The sequence below is a fragment of the Artemia franciscana genome, chromosome 11 (genome assembly GCF_032884065.1).
Source record: "Artemia franciscana chromosome 11, ASM3288406v1, whole genome shotgun sequence".
Classification (NCBI taxonomy): domain Eukaryota; kingdom Metazoa; phylum Arthropoda; class Branchiopoda; order Anostraca; family Artemiidae; genus Artemia; species Artemia franciscana.
Window position 1 is genome coordinate 45,666,425 of NC_088873.1, and position 23,198 is coordinate 45,689,622.

At 34.8% G+C, this 23,198-nt stretch overlaps 1 protein-coding gene across 4 annotated transcripts in view; it reads left to right on the forward strand.

The window, feature by feature from the left end:
• Nucleotides 1-23,198, forward strand: part of LOC136033285 (hillarin-like) — a 137,325-nt gene that overhangs the window by 57,867 nt on the left and 56,260 nt on the right. For all 4 annotated transcript variants that reach the window (XM_065714043.1, XM_065714047.1, XM_065714046.1 and 1 more), the window contains one exon: nt 14,071-14,187. In XM_065714043.1, coding sequence (XP_065570115.1) covers nt 14,071-14,187 — 117 coding nt within the window. The remainder of the gene's footprint in view (nt 1-14,070; nt 14,188-23,198) is intronic.

Sequence of the window (23,198 nt, forward strand, 5' to 3'; positions counted from 1 at the left end):
AAATACTTTAGCGTAAAGAGCAAGGTATTGAAGAGGGGACGAACCCCTTCCTATACGTGAAAATTTCTGCTCGTTTTAAGTTTTAATGTCGCTCCTTACTTTCAGTTGAAAAAACTTTTTTTTATTTAATTTGACATAGTTTCTTTTAAATAACGCTGGAAAACCCAGTACCCCCTTCCTAAAAATTCTCTTCCCCCATGATAAATTCCTCCATGGAAAGATATTCTCACGTAACCCCCTCCCCCTACCCCCCTACCAGCAGAAAAAATCCTTCTGAAAACGTCAGTCTACTTCTCAATAACCAATACTATATATATAAACAATGGGCAATGTCCATAACTTGCAGCCCTTCCGCCAGGGATTATGGGTGATTAAGTTGTCCTCAAAGACATAGTCATTAGATTCTTCGACTATGCTGAACAAAATGGCTATCTCAAAATTTTGATTCGATGACTTTGGGGAAAAATGAGCGTGGGAGGGGGCCTAGTTGCCCTCCAATTTGTCTTGTTACTTAAAAGGGAGCTGGAACTTCTAATTTCTGTTAAAATAAGCCCTCTTACGACATTCTAGGACCACTGGGTTGATGCGATCACCCCTGGAAGAAACAAAAACAAAAAAATGAATAAGCAGGCATCTGCGATCTTTTTCTGGCAAAAATACAAAACTCCACATTTCTGTAGATAAGAGCTTAAAACATCTACAGTATGGTTCCCTGATAAGTTGAATCTGATGGTACGATTTTCATTAATATTCTATGACTTTTAGGGGGTGTTTCTTCCTTTTTTCAAAAATAGGACAAATTTTCTCGGGCTCGTAACTTTTGATGGGTGAAACTAAACTTGACGAAAGTTTTTAGAGTTTTGATTACTATTTAACTGGGTCGCTCCTTGCTAAAGTTCGTTATCACGAACTGTTAGAAACAAAAAAAATAATATTGCCGAACAGTTTTAACTGAAGATTATCAGCCAACCATCCAAGAATGCTGGAGACTTGAAAATGATAGGGTTTCTCCCTTCTTAATATCTCGTTCTTCACGCTAAACTCCTTTAGTACCTTTGGTACTTCCTTGTTATATAGAACACACACGAGAATTGAAGTTAGGTTAATCATAATGAAATTAACCCAAGTATGATAAAAAAATAGTTTAGAAACAAATTTGGGCTACATTTTTGCACATTAGGGGGGGGGGGATAAAGCATAGCATATACTAATTATGTAACCTTAACAAACCTATTCTAACCTAACCAAAGAATCGACTAAATATTAAGTTAAAATATAGCTAAAATGTATTTCGCACCGAGCCGAAGATAATTGTTATATATAATTGTTATATTGTTATGAAGATAAAGGCCATGAAAACCGGGTATTGTCTCATGTTCGCGATACAATTTATCGCATGTGTTCTATATAACAAGGAAGTACTGTACCTTTTTATAAGCTTCTTATTGTTCTAATTAAATGACCCCTATTTCAGGAGTCATTTTTAAAGAATTGGGACATAAAGTCAAATTTCAGCCTAAAAAGCAAGGTGTTAAGAGTTAAGCAAAAAGTCTTGCATGCGTAACAATTTCTGTTCGTTTTAGCTTTTAATGTTGTTCCTTACTTCCAGTTAAAAAAATTGTCTTTTATTCAATTTCTGATCGTTTTTTGAATAATACCGGGATATTCGGCTCTCCCTACATGGAAAGACCATCTAGACCGGTGGTTCTCATCCGATTTTGGGCCATGCCCCACTTAGGCATTTGTAAAATCCTGATGCCCCTTTGTTATGTTTAGATTTGTTTTTTGTATTCAGAAATCTACTTGTATTCACCCAAAGGAAGCTTGAAAGTAATGCTTCCACGTCTCCCGAATTTTCAGGAATTTCACCGAAAATCCCCGAAAAAAAGGTGTTCCCCGAAAACTCCCCAAATATCTTTTTTTCCCTTAATCTATTCGAAAATAGAGTTAGTGGAAGGCTCACTAGATTTCAGGCATTTGTAAAATCCTTATGCCCCTTTGTTATGCTTAGATTTTTTTTTATTCAGAAATCTACTTGTATTCACCCGAAGGAAGCTTGAAAGCAATGCTCCCACTTCCCCCGAACTTTTGGGGAGTTCACCGAAAATCTAGAAAATCCCCGAAAAAAAGGTGTTCCCCGAAATTCCCCAAATATCTTTCTTTTCCCTTAACCTACCCAAAAATAGAGTTAGTGGAAGGCTCACTGTTCGTTCCACAATTTTAATATTGTTTTGCACCTTTATACTATAGTACGCGAACTTATGGTTTTAAAAACTATAAAACGGAATTGAGCGCGGAAATTCAAATCTTGTAAGCATTGGAAAGTTCACCTCTAGCACAGAAATTGTCGCAAGAAAGGTTGCACTAGACAATACTGGCCTGCTACTGTTGCTGCTGACCCTGTATCTGAAAAGTTAGTTTAAAATAGCTAGGGGCTCATAAAATCAGAGGTTAGGTAAAGAGGTAAGAGGTAAAATCAGCAGTCAAATTTCCTTGTCGGAGAAAAGCTGTCATAATTATTTCCACTAGCCTGTAAGCTATTCCAATAATAATTGTTTTAAGTAAAGTATTTCTTCAGGTAACGCTTTTAGTGGCACTGTTAAGCATGTTATTTCTTTTTACCAGTTCGTTTTACCAGTTCGTTTTACCGGTTCGTTTTACCAGGATTTTTGCATTAAACAACATTGATTGCTTTTACAGTGCTGTAGCTTCACACCCAAAAAAGCCGTCTTGGCCGAGTGGATTAGTGCGCTGGATTCAGGATTATTTGTCTGAGAGGACGCGGATTCGAATCCCAGCATACTCAATTGTTTAGTTTGGGATGAGGGTCAGTGGCGTGAGTCTGTAAGCTTAGCCAGAGTCGACCCAGCTATAAATGGGTAGATGGAGAATTTTGGGGAAGGTAAACAGAAATGATGTGCGAAAGCACATGATGGTTGGCCCCCAACCTCCCAGTATACTTCCTGGCTGAAGGGTCAAAAAATGGAGATCAGCACCACCGGTAGGGACTGTAGAGTCTAATACCGTATCCTTTAACTTTGTTTCTTTTTTCAAACAGTTCGTGGTAACGAACTGTAGTAAGGAGCGACCCGGCTCAATAGTAACCAAAACTCTAAAAAATGGAATTTTGATACCAATAGCTACATCAAAAGAATCGCATTTTAATGCTGGTTTTAAATATATAAGTATTATAAAGTTTGGTCTTACCCATCAAAAGTTACGAGCCTGAGAAAATTTGCGTTATTTTAGAAAATAGGGGGAAACACCCCCTAAAAGTCATAGAATCTTAATGAAAATCACACCATCAGATTCAGCGTATCAGAGAACCCTACTGTAGAATTTTCGAGCTCCTATCTACAAAAAAGTGGAATTTTGCATTTTTTGCCAGAAGGCAGATCACGGATGCGTGTTTATTTGTTTTTTTTTTGTTTTTTTTTTTGTTTTCTTTTTTCCCAGGGGTGATCGTGTCGACCCAGTTGTCCTAGAATGTTGCAAGAGGGCTCATTCTAACGGAAATGAAAAGTTCTAGTGCCCTTTTTAAGTGACCAAAAAAATTGGAGGGCACCTAGGCCCCCTCCCACGCTAATTATTTTCCCAAAGTCAACGGATCAAAATTCTGAGATAGCCATTTTGCGTTATTTTAGAAAATAGGGGGAAACACCCCCTAAAGGTCATAGAATTCACACCACGAAAATCACACCATCAGACTCAGCGTATCAGAGAACCCTACTGTAGAAGTTTCAAGCTCCTATCTACAAAAATGTGGAATTTTGTATTTTTTGCCAGAAGGCAGATCACGGATGCGTGTTTATTTTTTTGTTTGTTTGTTTTTTTTTTCTTTTTCCCAGGGGTGATCGTATTGACCCAATTGTCCTATGAAGGGGGCTGCTTCCTCACCAACGCCCCGCTCTTTACGCTAAAGTTTTTTACTGTTTTAAAAAGAAGAATTGAGAGAGAGAGTCAAACTTTAGCGTAAAGAGCGGGGCGTTGATGAGGAAGCAGCCTCTTTCATATACGAAGTAATTTCTGTGCGTTTTAAGTTTTAATGTCGCTCCTTACTTTCAGTTAAAAAAACTTGTTTTTTTTAATTTAATTTACCCAAAAAACTAAACTTGATTAGCTATATGTAATTTCTCACGGCTATCTTGCCCATTGCTTAACAGAATAATAGCAATTTTAAATTATTAGGGCTATTCTTTAGTGCTGGAAAACAAAACAATGGCAACTTTCTGAAAATAAGCTTTTGCTGCTTTTCAAAGTGGGTATGAGAAATATCAAGTGTTCTTAATAACTTGAACTGTGCACAGGGGTGTCATTTTTGAAGGGGGCGGTCGGCCGTCCTGAGAGGACGCGGGTTCGAATCCCGGTGTACCCAATTGTTCAGTTTAGGACGGGGGTCAGTGGCATGACTCAGTAAGCTTAGCCAGAGTCGACCCAGCTCTAAATGGGTATCTGGAGAAATCTGTGGAAGGTAAACAGGAAGGGTGTGCGAAAGCACAGGATGGTTGGCCCCCAGCCCCTCATTGCACTTCCTGGCAGAAGGGCCAAGACACGGAGATCAGCACCGCTGGTAGGGACTGTAAAGTCTAATTCCGTATCCTTTACCTTTTACCTTTTCCCTGATTAGCAGATTAAAAATCAGAAAATTTCTAGGAGACTTCCAAGTAGTTTAATCTATTGGCTTCCTCGCATTTGACCTCATGGCTATAATTCCAACAAAAACATTTATTATTTTTAAAACCTGTTCTTTAAATTTTAGTCTCACGCCAGAGCTTTGTGCATTCATCATCATAATCCCCCCCCACTCAAACAAAGAAACAACCGTGAAAAATACTGTGAGTTAATTTATAGTCCAGGGATTGTTTCAGGCTTTAAGCTCCGATGCGAGTCATAAGTGCTGGAGATAAAAAAGGGTATAAACACTAGCGGACCCCCCACCCCCACTGAAAGATCAAGTAACTTCCTTTTTAGCAAAGTCTTGATCATAAATTTTATGTCCTGACATAAAACCAATCAGTATTTTGCTAGTTTGCTTAGCCTACTTTGCTAATTCATGAACGCCTTTTGTTCCGTCTTCATTTGATTCCAAGCATGCAGAATGTGATGAAGGAAAGAAGAACGGTGTAAAATATAATCAAATTACAATTATCAACTTGATAAAATTACAAGGAGTCAGCGAGTGAGGACGGTTGTCTTTCCGTGCCTTCATTCTGTGATACATAAGCCAGTTAGGACTGTAGTGTAGACTTGTTATGGATAAAAATACGATCGGCAAGATAAATGAAGGTATTTTCGCTTATATTTGGGATCCAATGCTACTGGGATATAGTCATAATTTCTATCCGTCCATCTGTTTGATTTTGTAAAGTGGGTGAACTGCCGAAGGGATATGAATGAAAATTGGAAAAGAGATACCTGACACCATAATGCAAGAGAGAGAGAGAGGTGAGAGAGAGGAAGTTTTAAGAATAAAAGAAGTTGATTTTTTGTTTGATTTAGTATAACTGATAAAAGTGTTTGATTTAGATGAAAGTTGGAAAAAACATGTATAGCAAAGGGCCGTTGCATTGGATCCCACTATAAATTTGCCAGAGCCGTTACTTATACGACATTTGATAGCCTTTAACACAGAATTCATCCAGAAATTCACGATTTTTGGACTTTGGCAGAATTTTCCAGGATTTCGAAGATCCAGAATTTAACAGGATTTCTGGACTCGTCAAGGATTTTTCGAATTGTTTCTCATCCCGAGTACCGTTAGCAGCCAGAGTTAGGAATTTTGCATGAAATCTACTCATAATAAAAGCTGCATGGTGACACTTCGTCCGTCTTTGTCTTTACGCCTAGAAGCGGAAAAAACTGAAAATCTGTGAATTACCTGGACTATTTTATCACTTAAAAAAGCTATAAGCAGAAGGGTAATAAATAAAAATAAAATACAGCAATGCTTACTTTTATTTTATTTTGATCTGTGCTTTATGTCAAGATTATATAAGAGAGAAGGGTTGTCTCGATTTTGTTTTCATCTGCTCGTCATAAGTATTGCTTGCACTTCATATAAGGCCTAGAGCCTATTTTTTATGTAGTGCGTATATTTGTCCATTTATTGCAGCTAACGTATACAATATCATGAACCGATGTTTGGATTCATGAAATTTTCTCTTTTTTCATGGGTTGAGAGATAAAATAAGATATTTTTTTAAGACATTAGTTGAACAACTGAGTTATTAAAATTCTGTAAAAGAAGAGTTTCGACAGGATTTTTAGCAGAATTTTTGGATTCTAGAGAATGATTATTTAGAGTCCTGGCAGGATTTTTGAAGAGGAACAAGTGGAAGCACTGCCTGAAGCAGCACCAAGAATCTAGATGACCAATTTCAAAAGCTTGGTCCTTAAACGGCACGATTTGCTCTTCCTTCCAATACACACAGCCACATTATCAATCTTCATGTCTGATTCATCATTTACATTTTTTTTCTTCTTTAATTCATTTTTATACTACGCAACAATAGAAGCTCTCTGTCGCTTTCAGGCTTGATTTGGTTTTGATTCGTTGTAATGGATGAAGAATATGAGAGCTGGGATGGGAGTATGTCAGATTCGAATGAAGGACAAGCCCTGTTGAGAAAAAGAAAGGCTGCACCAGAGGTTGCGTTTATTGAAGGTTAAATAAAAAAAACAAGTTTTTTGAAATGAAAGTAAGGAGCGACATTAAAACTTAAAACGAACAGAAATTACTCCGTATATGAAAGGGGCTTTCCCTCCTCGACGCCTCGCTCTTTACGCTAAAGTTTTCTATTGTTTTAAAAAGTAGGGTTGCGACAAAGAATCAAACTTTAGCGCAAGGAGCGGTGTCGAGGAGGAAAAGCCCCTTTTCTTAGGCTCGTAACTTTTGATGACAAAGACTAAATTTGATGAAACTTATATATTTAAAATCAGCATAAAAATTTGATTCTTTTGATATATCTTTTAGCATCGAAATTCCGTCTTTTAGAGTTTCGTTTACTATTGAGCCGGGTCGCTCCTTACTACAGTTCGTTACCACGAACTGTTTGACAGTGGTGACGAGTTAGAAAGTGCGTTAGGCCATAATAGTGGTGCAGCAGCTTCGAGTACTGCTTCCTTGAAAGTTTCATTGAAGAGTTCCGAGAATTAAAATCGCTCAAAACGACCGGTATGTTAAGAAATATCTCGAGTCCTGGGAAAATGAAGATATGTTTAAGGGATGGCTACCCAAGAAACCAAATGAAATTTTAGCCATATGCTTGTGGTGCAATGCTGAACTCACCTACAAAAAAGGAAGGGACGATATAGCAAAACATGCAGCTTCCAAAACTTACAAGACAAATTCACTTACTCCTAGTAATACAACACCTACTATTAGTGAGTTTATAAGTGAAGATAGCTCCGCAACAGTTCTCGAAACTGAAGCCAGAATTGCTTTTATTCTCATCCGGCATGACCTACCCTTTTCAGTTGCTGACTCCCTTATTTCTTTCCTTCAAACCTTGCCTCGCCAGAATGTCTTTATGAAAGTTAGGCTAGGTAAACAGAAACATACCCCTGTGGAAAGCTGAGGTTTGAACACTTAAGAAAGGTTTTGGATTACATGTATACGCTGGCATTTTCCAACGTTATGGCAGAACGCTTGTTCAATGCCCTTAAAGATTTGAAGAAAGATAAACGAAACTGTTTGGCGACAATATCGGTTGCCTCAAGTCTTCAGACCAAAGTGGGAATGAAGAGGCTCAATCTCAGTTCCTCTTCTCTTGCCCTTGACCGTCAAATGACGAAGCTTCTGTCAAATGTTAAGGCTTCTGCAGCTGCTGAAAAAACAGCTTCCCTTATTTCCGGTTTTTTGGCTCCCTAGGTCCTAGGTAGTCTGCTTAGTTGAGGTGATATTGAGCCTCTTCATGGCGATTTTCAATGACATTTTTTTTTGTATAATGGAATATAATTGAAACTTGAAACTATGTTTTTTCCTGCACAGTACAGTACACACAAGGTTTGTTGCCAGTACATGTTAGATCATTTAGGGACATTTTAGGTCCCTAAATTGAGCAGTATATTATTGATTGTAAGTGCAATTTTAGTAATTTTTATTTGATGAAATAAACGCATACCTACCTACCTATCATTCGAAAAATTCTAAATGTGCCTTAATAAAAAATTAAAAAATCTAAATGTGCCTTAATAAAAAATAAAAAATTCTAAATGTGCGAAAAATTCTAAATGTGCCTAAATAAAAAATGTGCCTTTTTGGTGCAGAAGAAATTGGAAAAGCTGAATACCATTCGATGATTTAAGCAGGCCTAAGTGTCCGAAGGTGCCGCCGGACCGATAAGGCTTTTGAAGCACCGGTCAAGAAAATAAAAGCTTTATCTATTTTCAACCAATCAGAGAAAAAAAAAATCCCTATTATAAAATCTATACGCAACAATTGATAGGGTAATTTAAAAATTTAAGCCGTAAAATTTTGACGCCATATTGGGACCGTGCTCTAGTGACCCTGCTTGCGTGCTTGAATCCCCTAGTGGATATTCAGACAATCACAGTTAAAAATCGTCAACCAGTGCAGGGGAATACCCTCGATTCTTATTTATTTTTGCGTCCTTTTACAAATAAACGCTAAGTCGCTACAAAACCGTGTCCCCGATTTTATCGCCGAAAGTTAAGTTTTTTCCCCGAAAATACCCCGAATTTTTAAGGCTTGTTCTCGAATTGGAGGAAAAGAAAGTGGAAGTACTGCTTGAAAGGTTCTTAACTTGGTATCTTATGAAAAAATATTGTCTGAATACAAAACCTGTTCTACAATGTATACGATTATTGCAATGCCATCTTCTATTTCACGTAAAAACTTTTTTTTTCAAAATTATAACGCTTAAGTACAGTCAACCCGATTGAAGGGTGCACGTCCTGGTCATGCCCCACTGGTGAGGCCTGTGCCCCATTTTGGGAATCCATTTTTCCATTTTTTTTTGTTTCGAGAGGAATGGCTAGTTTCTTCTGGGGGTGTTTTTTCCAGAAGGGGTTTACCAAAAAAACTTTACATAACGTATCAAAACCTGCTTAGGCTATAATGTTTTTTTGTTTCTCTTTGACGAGTTAGACACTTTATTTTTTTAGGGAGGGGGCTCAAACCCGGCAAACAACCCCTCCAACCTGGATGCACCCTTGAATCCGATATTTCAAGTTTTTAAAAGAACTGTCAAAAATCGTTTGCTAAGCTGTTTTTAAAGGGGGATCACCCGGAAAATAAAGATCAGGAAGATCAAAGCATTATCGAGATACATTGCCCTACTGATCCCCCTTTGAGATCAGCTTAGCAAACGGTTTTGGCAATTATCTCCGAAGTTTGGAACTATCAGATACGATCTATAGGCGTGACAGAAACAACTTTATGACTACACAGAAAAGTCATAGATGACTAATAAATTTTGAGACAAAATGCTCGTATTTGTACTTTCACTAGGCGAAACTCAAGAATGTACTTACTGCAGAAAAAATGTCAAACTTTCCAAACTTTCCAAAAATAACAACAACAACTTTCCAAAATAAAAAAGTTTCCAAACTTTCCAAAAATAACAAGCAGGGCTGCTGAGTCAGGGGTAGTCATATTCAGATTTTAACGGCTTGCGCGTGTTCAATTTTTTTTGAGGATTTGAGCAAATTTTAAAGCGATACGTTATCTTAAACAATCACTCTATCCAATTCATTAAAAACTTTTTAGATTTTGCGGCCGAACTATTTAGAATTTATCGGGTGATCTTGTCATAACTTGCAGAGCTTGGAATAAATGAATAAAATGAATTAATAAATGAATAAATGAAATGAATAAATGAAATGAAATGAATAATGAAATGAATGAATGAAAGAAAACTAAAAGCTGACTGCCGCTCTCTCGAAAATCTTAGAAAAAACTTTAATTTCTCACGTTCTATGCCGGAGATAGAGATATTCAGTTTTATATCTTCAAAACATTCATCAAGATCAGTCTTACATCATTAATAAATACGAATTCTGTTCCAATTTGGGAGTTCCTTGCAGTGTCTCCCGCTTTGGTTGGCAAGCTTTATGACAAAAAGGAGACTTTTCAGTCAAATTTCGCCTTCAAACCACAAAATCTTGGCAGCTCTCGACGATGACTAGTTCCCTGAGAAACTTCGCCAATGGGGACTTTGTCTTCGTGACGGTCAGCCGACGCTGATGCTGGCAATATCATTTTAACATACCATGTCGCATTAAGCAGATCTTTTCTTCTTCAGTAAAAAGGGGCCACATGTGAGGAAAATGATAGGACTCAAAGATGATGATATCATATTAAACTGCCCCCCCCCCCCAAAAAAAAAACAGCATCTAAAACTTATTTAACTATGAATCGCGTTTCACTGAATAAAATTTGCATGCCAAGTTGAAACATTGGCAGTGAATCATGCTGCCAAGCTCTTTTGGGCGAGTGATCCACAAACCATATCGCAATCCTGAATATGTAAAGGGCTACGCCTGGGAGTATATTGAAAGCTTTATCATGAATACAGAAATCGCCTTTTACCATTATACGCCCTGCAGTAGTTCAATTAGATAAAAGTCATTTTTCTCGTTTATGGTATTTTTATTACATAATCAGGCAAAAAAGATGATAGTTGCGGTCGGTAATTTTTGCGTTTAGGTAATTCCGGTCGGTAATTTCGGTCGGTAATTTTTGCGGTTGCATAACGTTTAGAGTCGGTGTAATTTAATTAAATTGAATTATTTACAGTTACCTTCAGAACGCTATATTTCTACAATTATGTTGGTCTTCCCAAAATTTTTGCAATATTATGTATACAGACTTTTTTGTTTTGCACTGACAAATAAGCTAAATTGATCTACATTGAAGCAAGAAAATTTTGAAGACTATTTAATATATCCACGTCTGATCTCATAAAATTCGTCTTTTTTTTCCTTTTTTATTCTTTGTAGAAGAACTTGTGAGAGGGTGTGAGAAGAACTTAAAAACCTGCAATTTACACACAGAAACTGAACTTCGAAAAATAACTACGCAAAAACCTGAGCTAATCCAAAATATGTATGCTTATAGGCTTGTGTTTTTTCTTTTTTTGCGTTTTATGAGTCAGACAAAAATTTTAGGTTGGGAGTGTTTTTTTCAAACTTGGTAAACCCTCCTCTTCTCCGGGTACGGCCTCCCCAAGTAGTCCCAAAAAGAGGGGGACAAGCGAGTATAGCTGCCACTATTGCCTCCACACTATTTTTGATTGTAACTCTGTACTCTGGATATTGGTAACAAGTGTCTCAGCTACCATGGGGACTAATAAATAGTTCCTCGATGTGGGGCAGCCATTCCAATCGAGGGTGGGAGGTCGTGGTACAATTCAATTGTTAACGGGGCAATTTGAAAATTGCTTGAGTTCATGTATCAGTGTTTAAACTTCCTCGAGTGAATATATCTTCATTTTTTAAAGAGGGAAGTTTCATGTTATGGAGGAGGGGGGGGTGGAACTTCAAAACCGATTGCTCTAGAAAGACCAATAAGTAGGGATAGAAATGTTGTTTTTCGACTTCTAAATTGTCTTCGTCATTTTGAAATGAAAGGGTAAAGTCAATAAATCTTATGGTCAAAAGAGTTTAAAATAGGAGTTATAAATGTTGTAAGATGTGAATAAAAGGGTGGACTGAAACGGGTAGATCACAGAAAAGCAGAGATTTTACTTTAAAAAAATGTTGTGGCTAAAAACAATTTCATTTTTTGCTGCCTCACAGTTTCATATGAAAGCACCATTCACGTTTAAAGTTATTTTTATTGGCATGAAATAAGGCTAATATAAACAGCGTGAATACAATATTTGTCAAAATAATGTGATTCGCTTACAAAAATACGTCGTAAAAAATGAACCACAATTCTTTTTTCTCTTTAGTCTAGATCTGCAGGCCTATTAAATATCTTCGCATAAGTAAAATTTTAAAAGTCAAAATATTTCTGCATACTAAATTTTAAAATTTTCATTACATTTGGTTTGATCTCATAGTGGTTTGATACTACAGTGTAGAATCTTTCACACTAGCATAACTTAAGGATTTAAGTTATGTAGTCTTTGAGCAAATTCTATCCGTAACGCTGGCAATCCCAAGTAGACTCGAACTCAATATAAAATTTACAATTTTCTAGTTGGTAGTACAAAAGTCTCTTTGCATAATCTATATTTGTAAAGGGTTTGATCCTCCAAACACTTATCTGTTATTAACTTAAAGTTTAAATCCGATTAGTGAAAGCTGGGCTACTTAATTTTTCCTAAACTCGTTTTTGAATCCAAGTGGATTTTGAACATGAGTTTAACTACTGTTAAATGTGAAGAAAAGTTGGAATTTCCAGCGGTTGATAACAGAGAAACAGGAAGCTGACTCGAAAAATTGTTATGACTCATTCTTTTTACTGGCTTAGAATTTCATACAAAATAACCAACCACGTTGTTTGGTCATCTTAGCGGCTCCAAAAATGAATAAAAACAATGTGATTGGCTTAAAAAATATGTCACAAAAAGCAAGCCTAAATAATTAAAGTACAATATCTAATACGGAAGGACATGAAAGTCTCTGTTTTCTCTTTTATTTAGCTCTGCGAGACCTGATGAATATCTTCATAGATAAAGTTTGAAACGAAGAGATATGTTTGTATTATTAGTTACATAAATACTGAAACCCATGGGGGATACTATCTACAGAAATATGAACATATAAAGGAATCTGGATTTTATAGAAGCTGCCTAAAACATACTTTATCTTGATAACAAATTTGGAACATATCAACATGTGCATGCTCAGAGGATTTTGATACGGAAAATATTTTTGTTCAGCATACTTTATCTTAATAACAAATTTGGAACATATCAACATGTGTTTGCTCAAAGGATTTTGATATTGAAGATATTTTTGTCCAATGTGCTTTATCTTCACAACGAATTCGGAACATACCATTTAATATGTGTATGCTCAAAGAATTTTGATACGGAAAATATTTTTGTTCTACTTGTTCTATTTTTATTTTGGACATAATCCCTTTTAAGGCCTAAAACAAACCTGAGACACGAGTACAAGTGATTTATAATCATCTTCAGGCTCTATTATACCGTCTTAAAGCCCTCTGGAGTTAAGCTGTTAATCGTTAGTATAACGCTGAAAGTTTACCTATAGAAGAATTTTAATGTTTCGAAATAATAACTAAATATCACCCCTGCGGGTTATGTGACAGGTGCTTCACTTTTAATGAACCCTGTCAGCTTTTGTGTATCATCTTTCAGTTCTGGTCTGATTCTTTATTGCCTTTAAGAATCCATTGACCCCAATCAAATAATCACGGTTGACACCTTTACCCTGGCAAACTAGGGTAAGATCGTTGTAATTTCAACCAACAATTATTAATTGAATGTTCAAAACGTAAGCCTGCTGGATGAAAGGCACTTGAAAACGCATACTCTGTTGTGAGGGTAAGAGACCTACTGATTTTGATCATCAATGGAGAAATAATCGCTTTGGAAATCTGTTGATTTGTTCAGAGTTACCAACATTACCAATTAAAAAGGTTGATATACCATTTAGTGTTATCAATTTCTAACTTGTTTGGTAATTATAAAAAGACTTTTATTTTAAATTAACATATTTCAGACAGTTGAGCTTACTCAAACGGAGGGTGCCTTACATAAATCGATAATACTTATCCTTACATACTAAAAGAGAAACATGGAAAAATGAATAATTATCGTAAAAGTTTCATTTTTTTATTTCTCTGTTTGTTTGCTGTTTTGCATAAAATTCATTTTTATATACCCTAACTTCAATTATAACTCCCTATTATATACCCTGACTTCAATTATTGTCCCCTATTAACTTCAATTATATACCCTAACTTCATACCTAACTAACTAACTTAGAATACTTTTCTAGTTCCTGGGTCTTTTATTTAGGGAATGCCTGCAGGGTTACTCAGGATTTCTGAGACATCAATGGATTTTTTTTTTAATGTATTTCGAATTGTATTATCTATTAACTATTAAAATTGCCCTTTTTCTCTGGTAGGATGAAGAAACTCAAAGGCAGTTGGAGATGAAACACAGGGTCGAAGAAGATGATTTGTACAGAAAGTTTGCTAGAATGAGAGATGAAGAAGAAAAGAAGTTTAAAGAAGAGTTTAGGGTGAGTTTTAGCATTAAACATCAAATACTTTGAAGGGGAAGACTCCAATCAAATATATTATGATGATATAATGTAAACCATACTTTGACTGTGGGACAATTCCAAGTAATTCTTTGTATCCCAAGTTTTCTGCTGTTCTTGTCAAGAAGTGGAAACTTTAGATTGATTAAATCAATTGGATTAAATTCTTGATTAAGGTTTTATTACTATCTTGTAAAGAAGTTGAACTATGAGAATGAAGTTTTTAGGAATGAATATACAGCCTAAATTATGCTTCAGGGAGACGTTTTCACTATCCCTGCTTTTTCATATTTTGAAGTTTATATGAAGTCTATATGAAGTTACAGGAAGTCAGATGTGTACATATTATAACCTTGGAAAAAAAAATGTTATTTTCCTTAATTTTCGTTGAGCTTGCATTGTTTCTTAGTTTTCAAGCTTTATTCCAGGTTTTTAAAAGCATAATTCTAGGGATTGTAGAAGGGTCTTAAGCTATATTAAATTCTTTATTTCCAAAACACATTTTCCCAAATTTTTTAAAACTCAAGTCAAAATTTAGCAAAGTTATGACGGTCGAAATATTTTCTTGGGACTCAATTTGTGCTCTAGTTCTATTTTTGACATTTTCACATCTGCATCACAAGGCTTTTCCAAGCTCATCAATAGCTTAGTATCCTTTGAAGGGAAGGGGGTGAAGGTAAATCCTTCAAAAGCTCTTAAAAATAATTTAGGCTTTTAACCCATTCATGAAAGTTTCATTCACCTAAAGTAATTGCTATAATAATTAATAGCCAAAAAGAAATTAATAAATAATTAATTTTATATTATATATTTATATTTGTATTTATTTTATATTGTATTTATATTATATTTATTTATTTTATATTTCTATAATTATAATTATTATAATGATTAACTTTAATTAAATTAAAATAGCCAAAAGTTATAATCTAGCATTTTACGAAAAATTTTATCAGTGCATGATCGATCATCCATTCAAAGGCATTAACCGACTCGTACACGTCTGGCCATTTCTGCCCAGAGAAACATGAGATATAAAACTATTTGACAGCCACTGTCTTAACGATTTTTGAAAAATCTAGTATTGGGGCAAAATGAAAATTTTGAAGAATGCTGAATGTTAAAAACAGGTTTTTTTTTCTTTGTTGCAACATTCTTCGCTGATGCGGATGCTTCAGCGATTTTAGAACTTTTATATAATACCCTACTAATATACTTAGACATACTTAGCATATAGTATATTAGTATATAGTATAATAGTGAAAAAATCACTATTTCGAACATTTTAACATTCTTCATAATTTCCATCTTGCCCCAAAACTAGAAAAACTCGAAGTGGATACAGATTTTTCAAAAAACGTTAGACAGTGACTAACAAATAGTTTTACTATCTCATGTAAAGCGACTTTATATATACTAATATACTTATTATATAATATACTTAGATAGATATGTGTATAATACAGTATGTGTGTAATACACATACTAATATACTTAGACATAGCTTAGTATCCTTTGAAGGGAAGGGGGTGAAGGTAAATCCTTCAACTAAAAATAATTTAGGCTTTGAACCCATTCATAATATAGTATTTTATAATATAGTATATATAATATTTGTATATACTATATAATATATATATATATATATATATATATATATATATATATATATAATACTATATATATATATATATATATATATATATATATATATATATATATATATATATATATAACTGTATAATACTATATAATATATATAATATAGTATGTGTATAATACACATACTAATATACTTAGACATAGCTTAGTATCCTTTGAGGGGAAGGGGGTGAAGGTAAATCCTTCAAAAGCTCTTTAAGCTTTTGAAGGATTTTGAATCCTTAAATCCTTAAAGCTCTTAAAGCTTTCGAAGGATTTTAATTTAGGTATTGATCCCATTCATGAAAGTTTCTTTCACATAAATTAATTGCTATAATAATTAATAGCCAAAAAGAAATTAATAAATAATTAATTTTATATTATATATCTATAAATTTATATTTGTATTTATTTTATATTATATTTATATTTATATTATATTTATTTATTTTATATTTATATAATTTTTATTATAATTATTACAATAATTAATCTGAATTAAATTAAAATGGCCAAAAGTTATAATCTAGCATTTTACGAACAATTTTATCAGTGCATGATCGATCATGCATTCAAAGGCATTAGCCCACTCGCACATGTTTGGCCATTTCTGCCCAGGGAAACATGAGATAGTAAAATTATTTGACAGTCACTGTCTAACGATTTTTGAAGAATCTGTATCCACTTCGTTTTTTTCTAGTTTTGGGGCAAGATGGAAATTATGAAGAATGTTAAAATGTTCAAAATAGTGATTTTTTCTTTGTTCAAACATTCTTCGCTGACTTGCACTTCAATGAATGACGCGAGGAGAACAGGGAACTTAAAAGAATTGGATCTACGACGATTTAACATGGGAAGATGGGGATAAAGAAAATAAAAGAAAGGAAGAAAAACTACTTCAAAGGAAGAAGGGAAATAATAACTACTACCGCCACTAATAATGTAGTGTCTTAGGAATAAAAAAAGCATATAATTTCTAAGATAATTGAATATTCGATATAATTAATCTAAACTATTATAGGATTGCGGAACAATGCGGTTTTAGAAAAGGTAGAGGATGTGTCGACCATGTTTTTACTCTTAGGTTAATAATTGAGAAGTCCCTTCGTTGTCAAACACCTTTGGTCCTTAGTTTTATCGATTATGAGCAAGCTTTCGATTCTGTTGATAGAACAGCGTTAACAAAGGTCTTATCGTTATATGGTATACCAGAAAAATACATTAAAGTGATTTGCGCTATGTACGAGAATAATACTGCTGCGGTTAAGGTAGGAAATGAGGTTAGCAACTGGTTTTGTATTAAATCAGGAGTTAAGCAGGGTTGTGTTCTATCCCCCTTTATATGGATCATTTTGATGGACTTCGTCTTAAGGAGCACAGGAAAGGCAATTGGAGACCATGGAATCAAATGGGGAGGAAGAACGCTCCTGGACTTAGATTATGCTGATGATTTAAGCATATTAGATGAAAGTGTGAGCAAAATGAATGAATTTTTAGAGGTTTTACGAGTTCAGGGTGCTAAAATAGGCTTGAAAATTAATGTTAAGAAGACTAAGTCACTAAGGTTAGGAATAAGTGAAGATGAACAGGTGACCTTAGGTAACGAAAAGATTGATCAGGTTGGGAGCTTCAGTTACCTTGGTAGTATTATTAGTAAAGATGGTGGGAGCAGTGAAGATGTTAAAAGTAGAATAGCTAAAGCTCAGGGTGTTTTTTCACAGTTAAAAAAAGTTTGGAAGAATAGAAAGATAAGCCTACAAACCAAGATTAGAATATTGGAAGCTACAGTGATGACAGTGGTCAAATATGGCTCTGAAGCATGGACACTCCGAAAAGCAGATGAAAATTTACTAGATGTTTTCCAGAGAAATTGCCTACGGATTGTTCTGGGTACCCGGCTGACTGACCGTATTTCAAACAGTAGGTTGTACGAAAAGTGTGGTTCAATCCCGCTTTCTGGGGCTATAATGAAAGAAAGGTTGAGATGGCTAGGCCACGTTCTACGGATGAAGGATGACAGATTACCGAAGATTGTCCTTTTTGGCCAACCGTCTGGGGCTACACGGAAAGCAGGTCGTCCTTGTCTCGGTTGGGAGGATGTCATAAATAAGGATTTAAAGGAAATGGGAACTTCCTGGGAGGGTGTAAAGAGGGAGGCTTTAAATAGATTAGGTTGGAGGAGGAGCGTGCGTAGCTGTGTTGGCCTCAGGCGGCTTGGTGCTGCAGTGAGTTATTAGTAGTAGTAGTAGTATTATAGGATTAAACTTGAAATTTCTCTGTGAGTGATAATTAATCATCATTTAGGCCTAAGGTAGCTTAGAAAAATCGTTACAGGTTAAGTAGGCTAGTTGACTTTAAGTTTGTAGGCTTAGTGTTGGCATAATCATGCTTTCTTAAGCCTTATGCTCCCTCTGGACCAAGCGATTTATACCATCAGAATTATTAGTCTCAGATTTAAGGCCATATCCAAGGGGGATTAGGAGGTTTGACCCCCCTCCCCCTAAAAAATGTTGTTACTTAGACTCTATTTTGGAGAAGGGTTTAAACTTGCATGGAAAATTAGAAAATTAACATGATTGTTATTTATTTATTTAATTTTTCAATAATTGTCAAGCATTCATCGACGTATTTTCGATCTTAAAAAAATGTATGCTAAATCTCAAAAATTTAATTTGACAGATGGATAGAGTTAATACCTGCTACGGAATTATACCATTTTTTTTTTCTTTCGTTTATAATGTTAAAATCGTGGGAGAGAAGAAAAATAACAAATCAAAACTGCATACATACATACATACATACATACATAGATACATACACATAAATATACTTAACATACTAAAACCGTAGAAGAGCAGAAAATTAACATACCGATTACCGAAAATCGCACAGGGAACATTCTCTACATTTTATAGCGCCTACAAGTACAAATATGCAGCAGTTTAGTGTCAAACAACTTCAGCAAACACTAGATGGCGTCGGAGATTTTTTTTTTATAATAGCACCAGTTTTCACTCTAATTAGCTTCCCATGCTATTTTGGATTATAAATGTTGCCATATCATAATACTAGCAGATTCTCATTAGGGCCTATATCGTATGTTTCTTGCTCATTTTTGTTAAAACCAGTAATCATAGGTAATAAGTTTTGCCAGTAAAGATAAAAAGGTAAAAGGAAAAGGGTAAAGGATACGGCATTAGACTTTACAGTCCCTACCGGCGCGATCTCCGTTTCTCGGCCCTTCAGCCAGGAAGTGCAATGGGGGGTTGGGGGCCAGCCATCCTGTGCTTTCGAACACCCTTCCTTTTTACCTTCCCCAGATTTCTCCAGGTACCCATTTAGAGCTGGGTCGACTCTGGCTAAGCTTACAGAGTCACGCCACTGACCCCCGTCCCAAACTGAAGAATTGGGTTCACTGGGATTCGAACCCGCGTCCTCTCGGACATGGGATCCCGAATCCAGCGCACCAACCCACTCGGCCAGGACGGCAATTGATTGCCAGTAAAGGACGATAGAATAATTGATTCTAGTATTATCACCTAGCCGTAAACAAAACCATAAATGTCAATGCTGATGAGGTCTTGGTATTATTGAAGGAAACTTTATCACTTTAAGTCCTGTCTTCATTATTGCTTTTTCAGGCGGAATCGGCCGAATGAAAACAGCCTTTTGTTTACTTGAGTTGACTTTCTAAAAAAACAAAAAAAAAACACGTTTCAACTGTGCCCGATTTGCCTTTTGAACTTAAAAACCACCAATGGAGATCAAAGCTGCCAGAAAAAGTGAGAAAAAAGACACGGCTTTATTTGAGCATGTTATTTCTTAAGGATAGAAATCATAAAGATACGTCAACTGACAGAAATAATGTTGCGTTACGAAGAGTTGAACATAGTAGCAACAATATGGAATAGTAAACTTTTTCTTGACAGCCTTTCACGCCGTCGTATCACCAAAAGCCATATTGCAGCAATAACGGTAAGATTGTCATCAGAGCTTGAATCCCCATCTCCGTTTGTGACAACATTTGTCTCCGTAGGAGACAACACGGCACCTTGCCGAACTCTCTTATTAATTTTTACCGGGTCAGATATTTGGCCATTCCAGGTAACTTGAATTTTAGACTTTGAATAACAAGAAGACAATAAACATAGTACAGAAGTATTAACACCTGAAGACGCAATGGAAAATAGAGCCTGAGAGTGCACAATATAGTCGAAAGCCCCTGAAAGGTCAACAGTAAGACAGTATAAAGACATTTTAGTTTTTACGGCATCTTTCGTGAGTCGGCTTAGAACATGATGTGCATGGGAGCAACCGAAACTTTTCCGAAAACCAAACTGAAAAGGCGTAAAATCACAATTCGACTCAATTTCTGGTAGTAATAAATGTTCAAGCAGCTCACTTAAAAAATAAGATACTGTAATGGGACGATAATTTACACATGACGTGAGGTCCTTGCCTCGTTTTGGAATAGATGTTACACGGCCATAAAGGAAACTATCAGGAACAAGCGACTGTGCTAAGCAAGACTGTAAAAATATTTGTAGATGAGTTAATGTACAAAATATATTAATTGCCTCTCCAGAAATTGCACTTTTTGCTGCTATTGATTTTTCCGTAATGCAGCATAAAGGGACGTAACGCAAAATTCTAAATAAACTACGTTACTGAGAAAATTTGCTCAATCTTAACTCACCCCCTACGATTGGCAAAAATTCCAAAAACTTTTGACTCGTATTTGGTGTTTAGGTTTTTGATTCTTTTAATTTTGTTTTTTCATTGGATTTTATTGTTGTTTTTTTTTACGTTAGCTCTGCGCGTTGTTTTGGTTTTCTTAGCCTTTTTTGGCATTTTCCTTAAAAGTTTTTGTTCGTGCTGAAGAAGAGAGGCGGTTGTCCTTCTGAAATAATCGCTATGTTTTTCAGTATTTTCGCTTGGCCATAAAAAATATCCATTTTTGATCATTTTCCCTTTATATGGCAGGCTAATGTGGTCTAAGACATTATCTACTACAAACAAGCCTATGATGAAGCTGTAGAAACCTATTCAACTATACTACCTTTGCATGATAATTATACTTATTAATCAGAGGTGTATTGTCATTCAAAAAATATAGCTAAAAACTATAAAAATGTGAACTGAATATTGGCACAAAAAAAATTTTTGTCGATGACAAATATGTATTCACAATTTGAGCCAGTCATTATTTTAGCTCATTTAATCCTGTTTTTATGTTGCTTAGCGATTCATAACGCCAAGACGTTTTGCATGGTCGTTCTTGCTGAAAGAAACTGCTCTACTTTGAAGTGTCTTAAAAAAATTTGTTTATTTTATAAACGAGTCGTCTTCTATAATAAGAAGATTTGGTTCCAATTGACATGGTATGGTCATAATTGTTTACTGACCAGTATAACTGATTATTTACGTAAATCTGCCTAATCATACTACAAGTGTCTATAATCTTGCTTTATATTGACTAAAAATATATTTAGCCTACTGGAAAGACCAACTAATAACATGGTTTGCCAAAAGTAAATAAAACAGATCAGGAACATGAAAAAATTAACGCTACCTATTTTGTTGCACTACTTTTAAGTGACGTATTCCCATTTTAGGCTCTGTATTTTGATTTTGTTTTTATTTTAATGGTATTCATTCTAGCCTTTAATGCTTTGATTATTTAAAAATACCACAAGTGTCTATAATCTTACTTCATATTGACTAAAAATCTATTTAGCCTACTGGAAAGACCAACTAATAATATGATTTGGTAAAAATAAATAAAATAGATCAGGAACATGAAAAAATAACGCTACCTATTTTGTTGCACTACTTTTAAGTGACACATTCCCATTTTAGGCTCTGTATTTTAATTTTGTTTTTATTTTAATGGTATTTATTCTAGCCTTTAATGCTTTGATTATTTAACCATACCACAAGTGTCTATAATCTTGCTTCATATTGACGAAAAAACTATTTGCTGGCAAGACCAACTGATAAAAGTTGGTAAAATAAATGTAATATTTTATATTTATTATATAAAAAAATATAATATTTGATCTAATATTTAATAAAAATACAAATATAACATCTATAAAATATAATATAATGTTTTAAATTTGGTAAAAATAAATATAGTAGGTCAGCAAAATAAAAAATAACGCCATCTATTTTATTGAACTATTTTTAACCAACATTCCCAATTTAGGTTCTGTATTTTAATTTTGTTTCTATTTTAATGGTATTTATTCTAAACTTAGTCTGTATGTGCTTGAATGTTACTTATTGAGTTCAACCCATATTTAGTTATGCAGTTAAACTGGAATAAATTATGCTTGCATCTAGGCTTTCATAATTTTTTAAATTTAACCCTTGGATTTTTTTTTTATAAGTCAACATTTATTTTTTCAGAAGTTGAATGATTTTTTTGTTCTACTTTGTTTTGTTAAACTTTGAAAAAGTAAAAGTATAGCCTATAGTGTTGCCATGACTCTCAGTAATAAGGCCTCCATAAGACTTTTCACTATGTTCTATTGGGGTGAGGTTCATTACATATGAGGTGCCAAAATTTAGTTGAGGACCAAGATGATTACCATCCTCTTTTAGGAACCCTTGAAAAAGCAGAACCATCGAGAATAATCGACGATATTGGCTCTCATATGCCAAAAAATAGTATCTGAATTTTTCAAGTTCAATAAAAGTCACAAAATAGAAATTTCTTTCTTTTTTGGAACATGAGATACAAATAAAGAAACATATTTTCAAAGTCGTATTTTCTTTCCTCTTCTGTCACCCTTTTTTTACTGGAGGCGGATATTTTGTCTGGTCGAATTAGCTTTTCTAAACTATGTTATTGCTGTGTATAACCACTGAAGTCTGGTTTTAACCCTCTAGATACTAGGTCGTATCTCAGAAAATATAGCAGATAAAAAAATCTGACTCACCATTGTCAAGATTATGGGATGTCTATCCTTAATAAGAAATTAGATTTTGCGTAAATAATAAGTTTTGGCAGAAAATGGTCTATAGTTGTGTAGCATAGATTTTGTTGGATATTTAATGTAATGTCCTGTGAGTTATCTGTAACCATTGTAAGCCTGAATTGCAACCCAAAAGTTAACTGAAAAATAGGAGAGTCAGTCCTGGGAGTTAAGTTTGGTATGAAACCTTTTCGAAGGTCTGGTGAGATTTATAACTGATAAAATGACATTTGGTATGCCCTCCTTCCTTCAAAATTTTCCTCGGCTTTTCCTGTCTACCTTTATTTCCATTGATATATGACACCTAGAAGAGTTTTAAAGATATTTCTAAGGAGATGACTTAAAATAAAGAGGCATTATGCCTAAGAT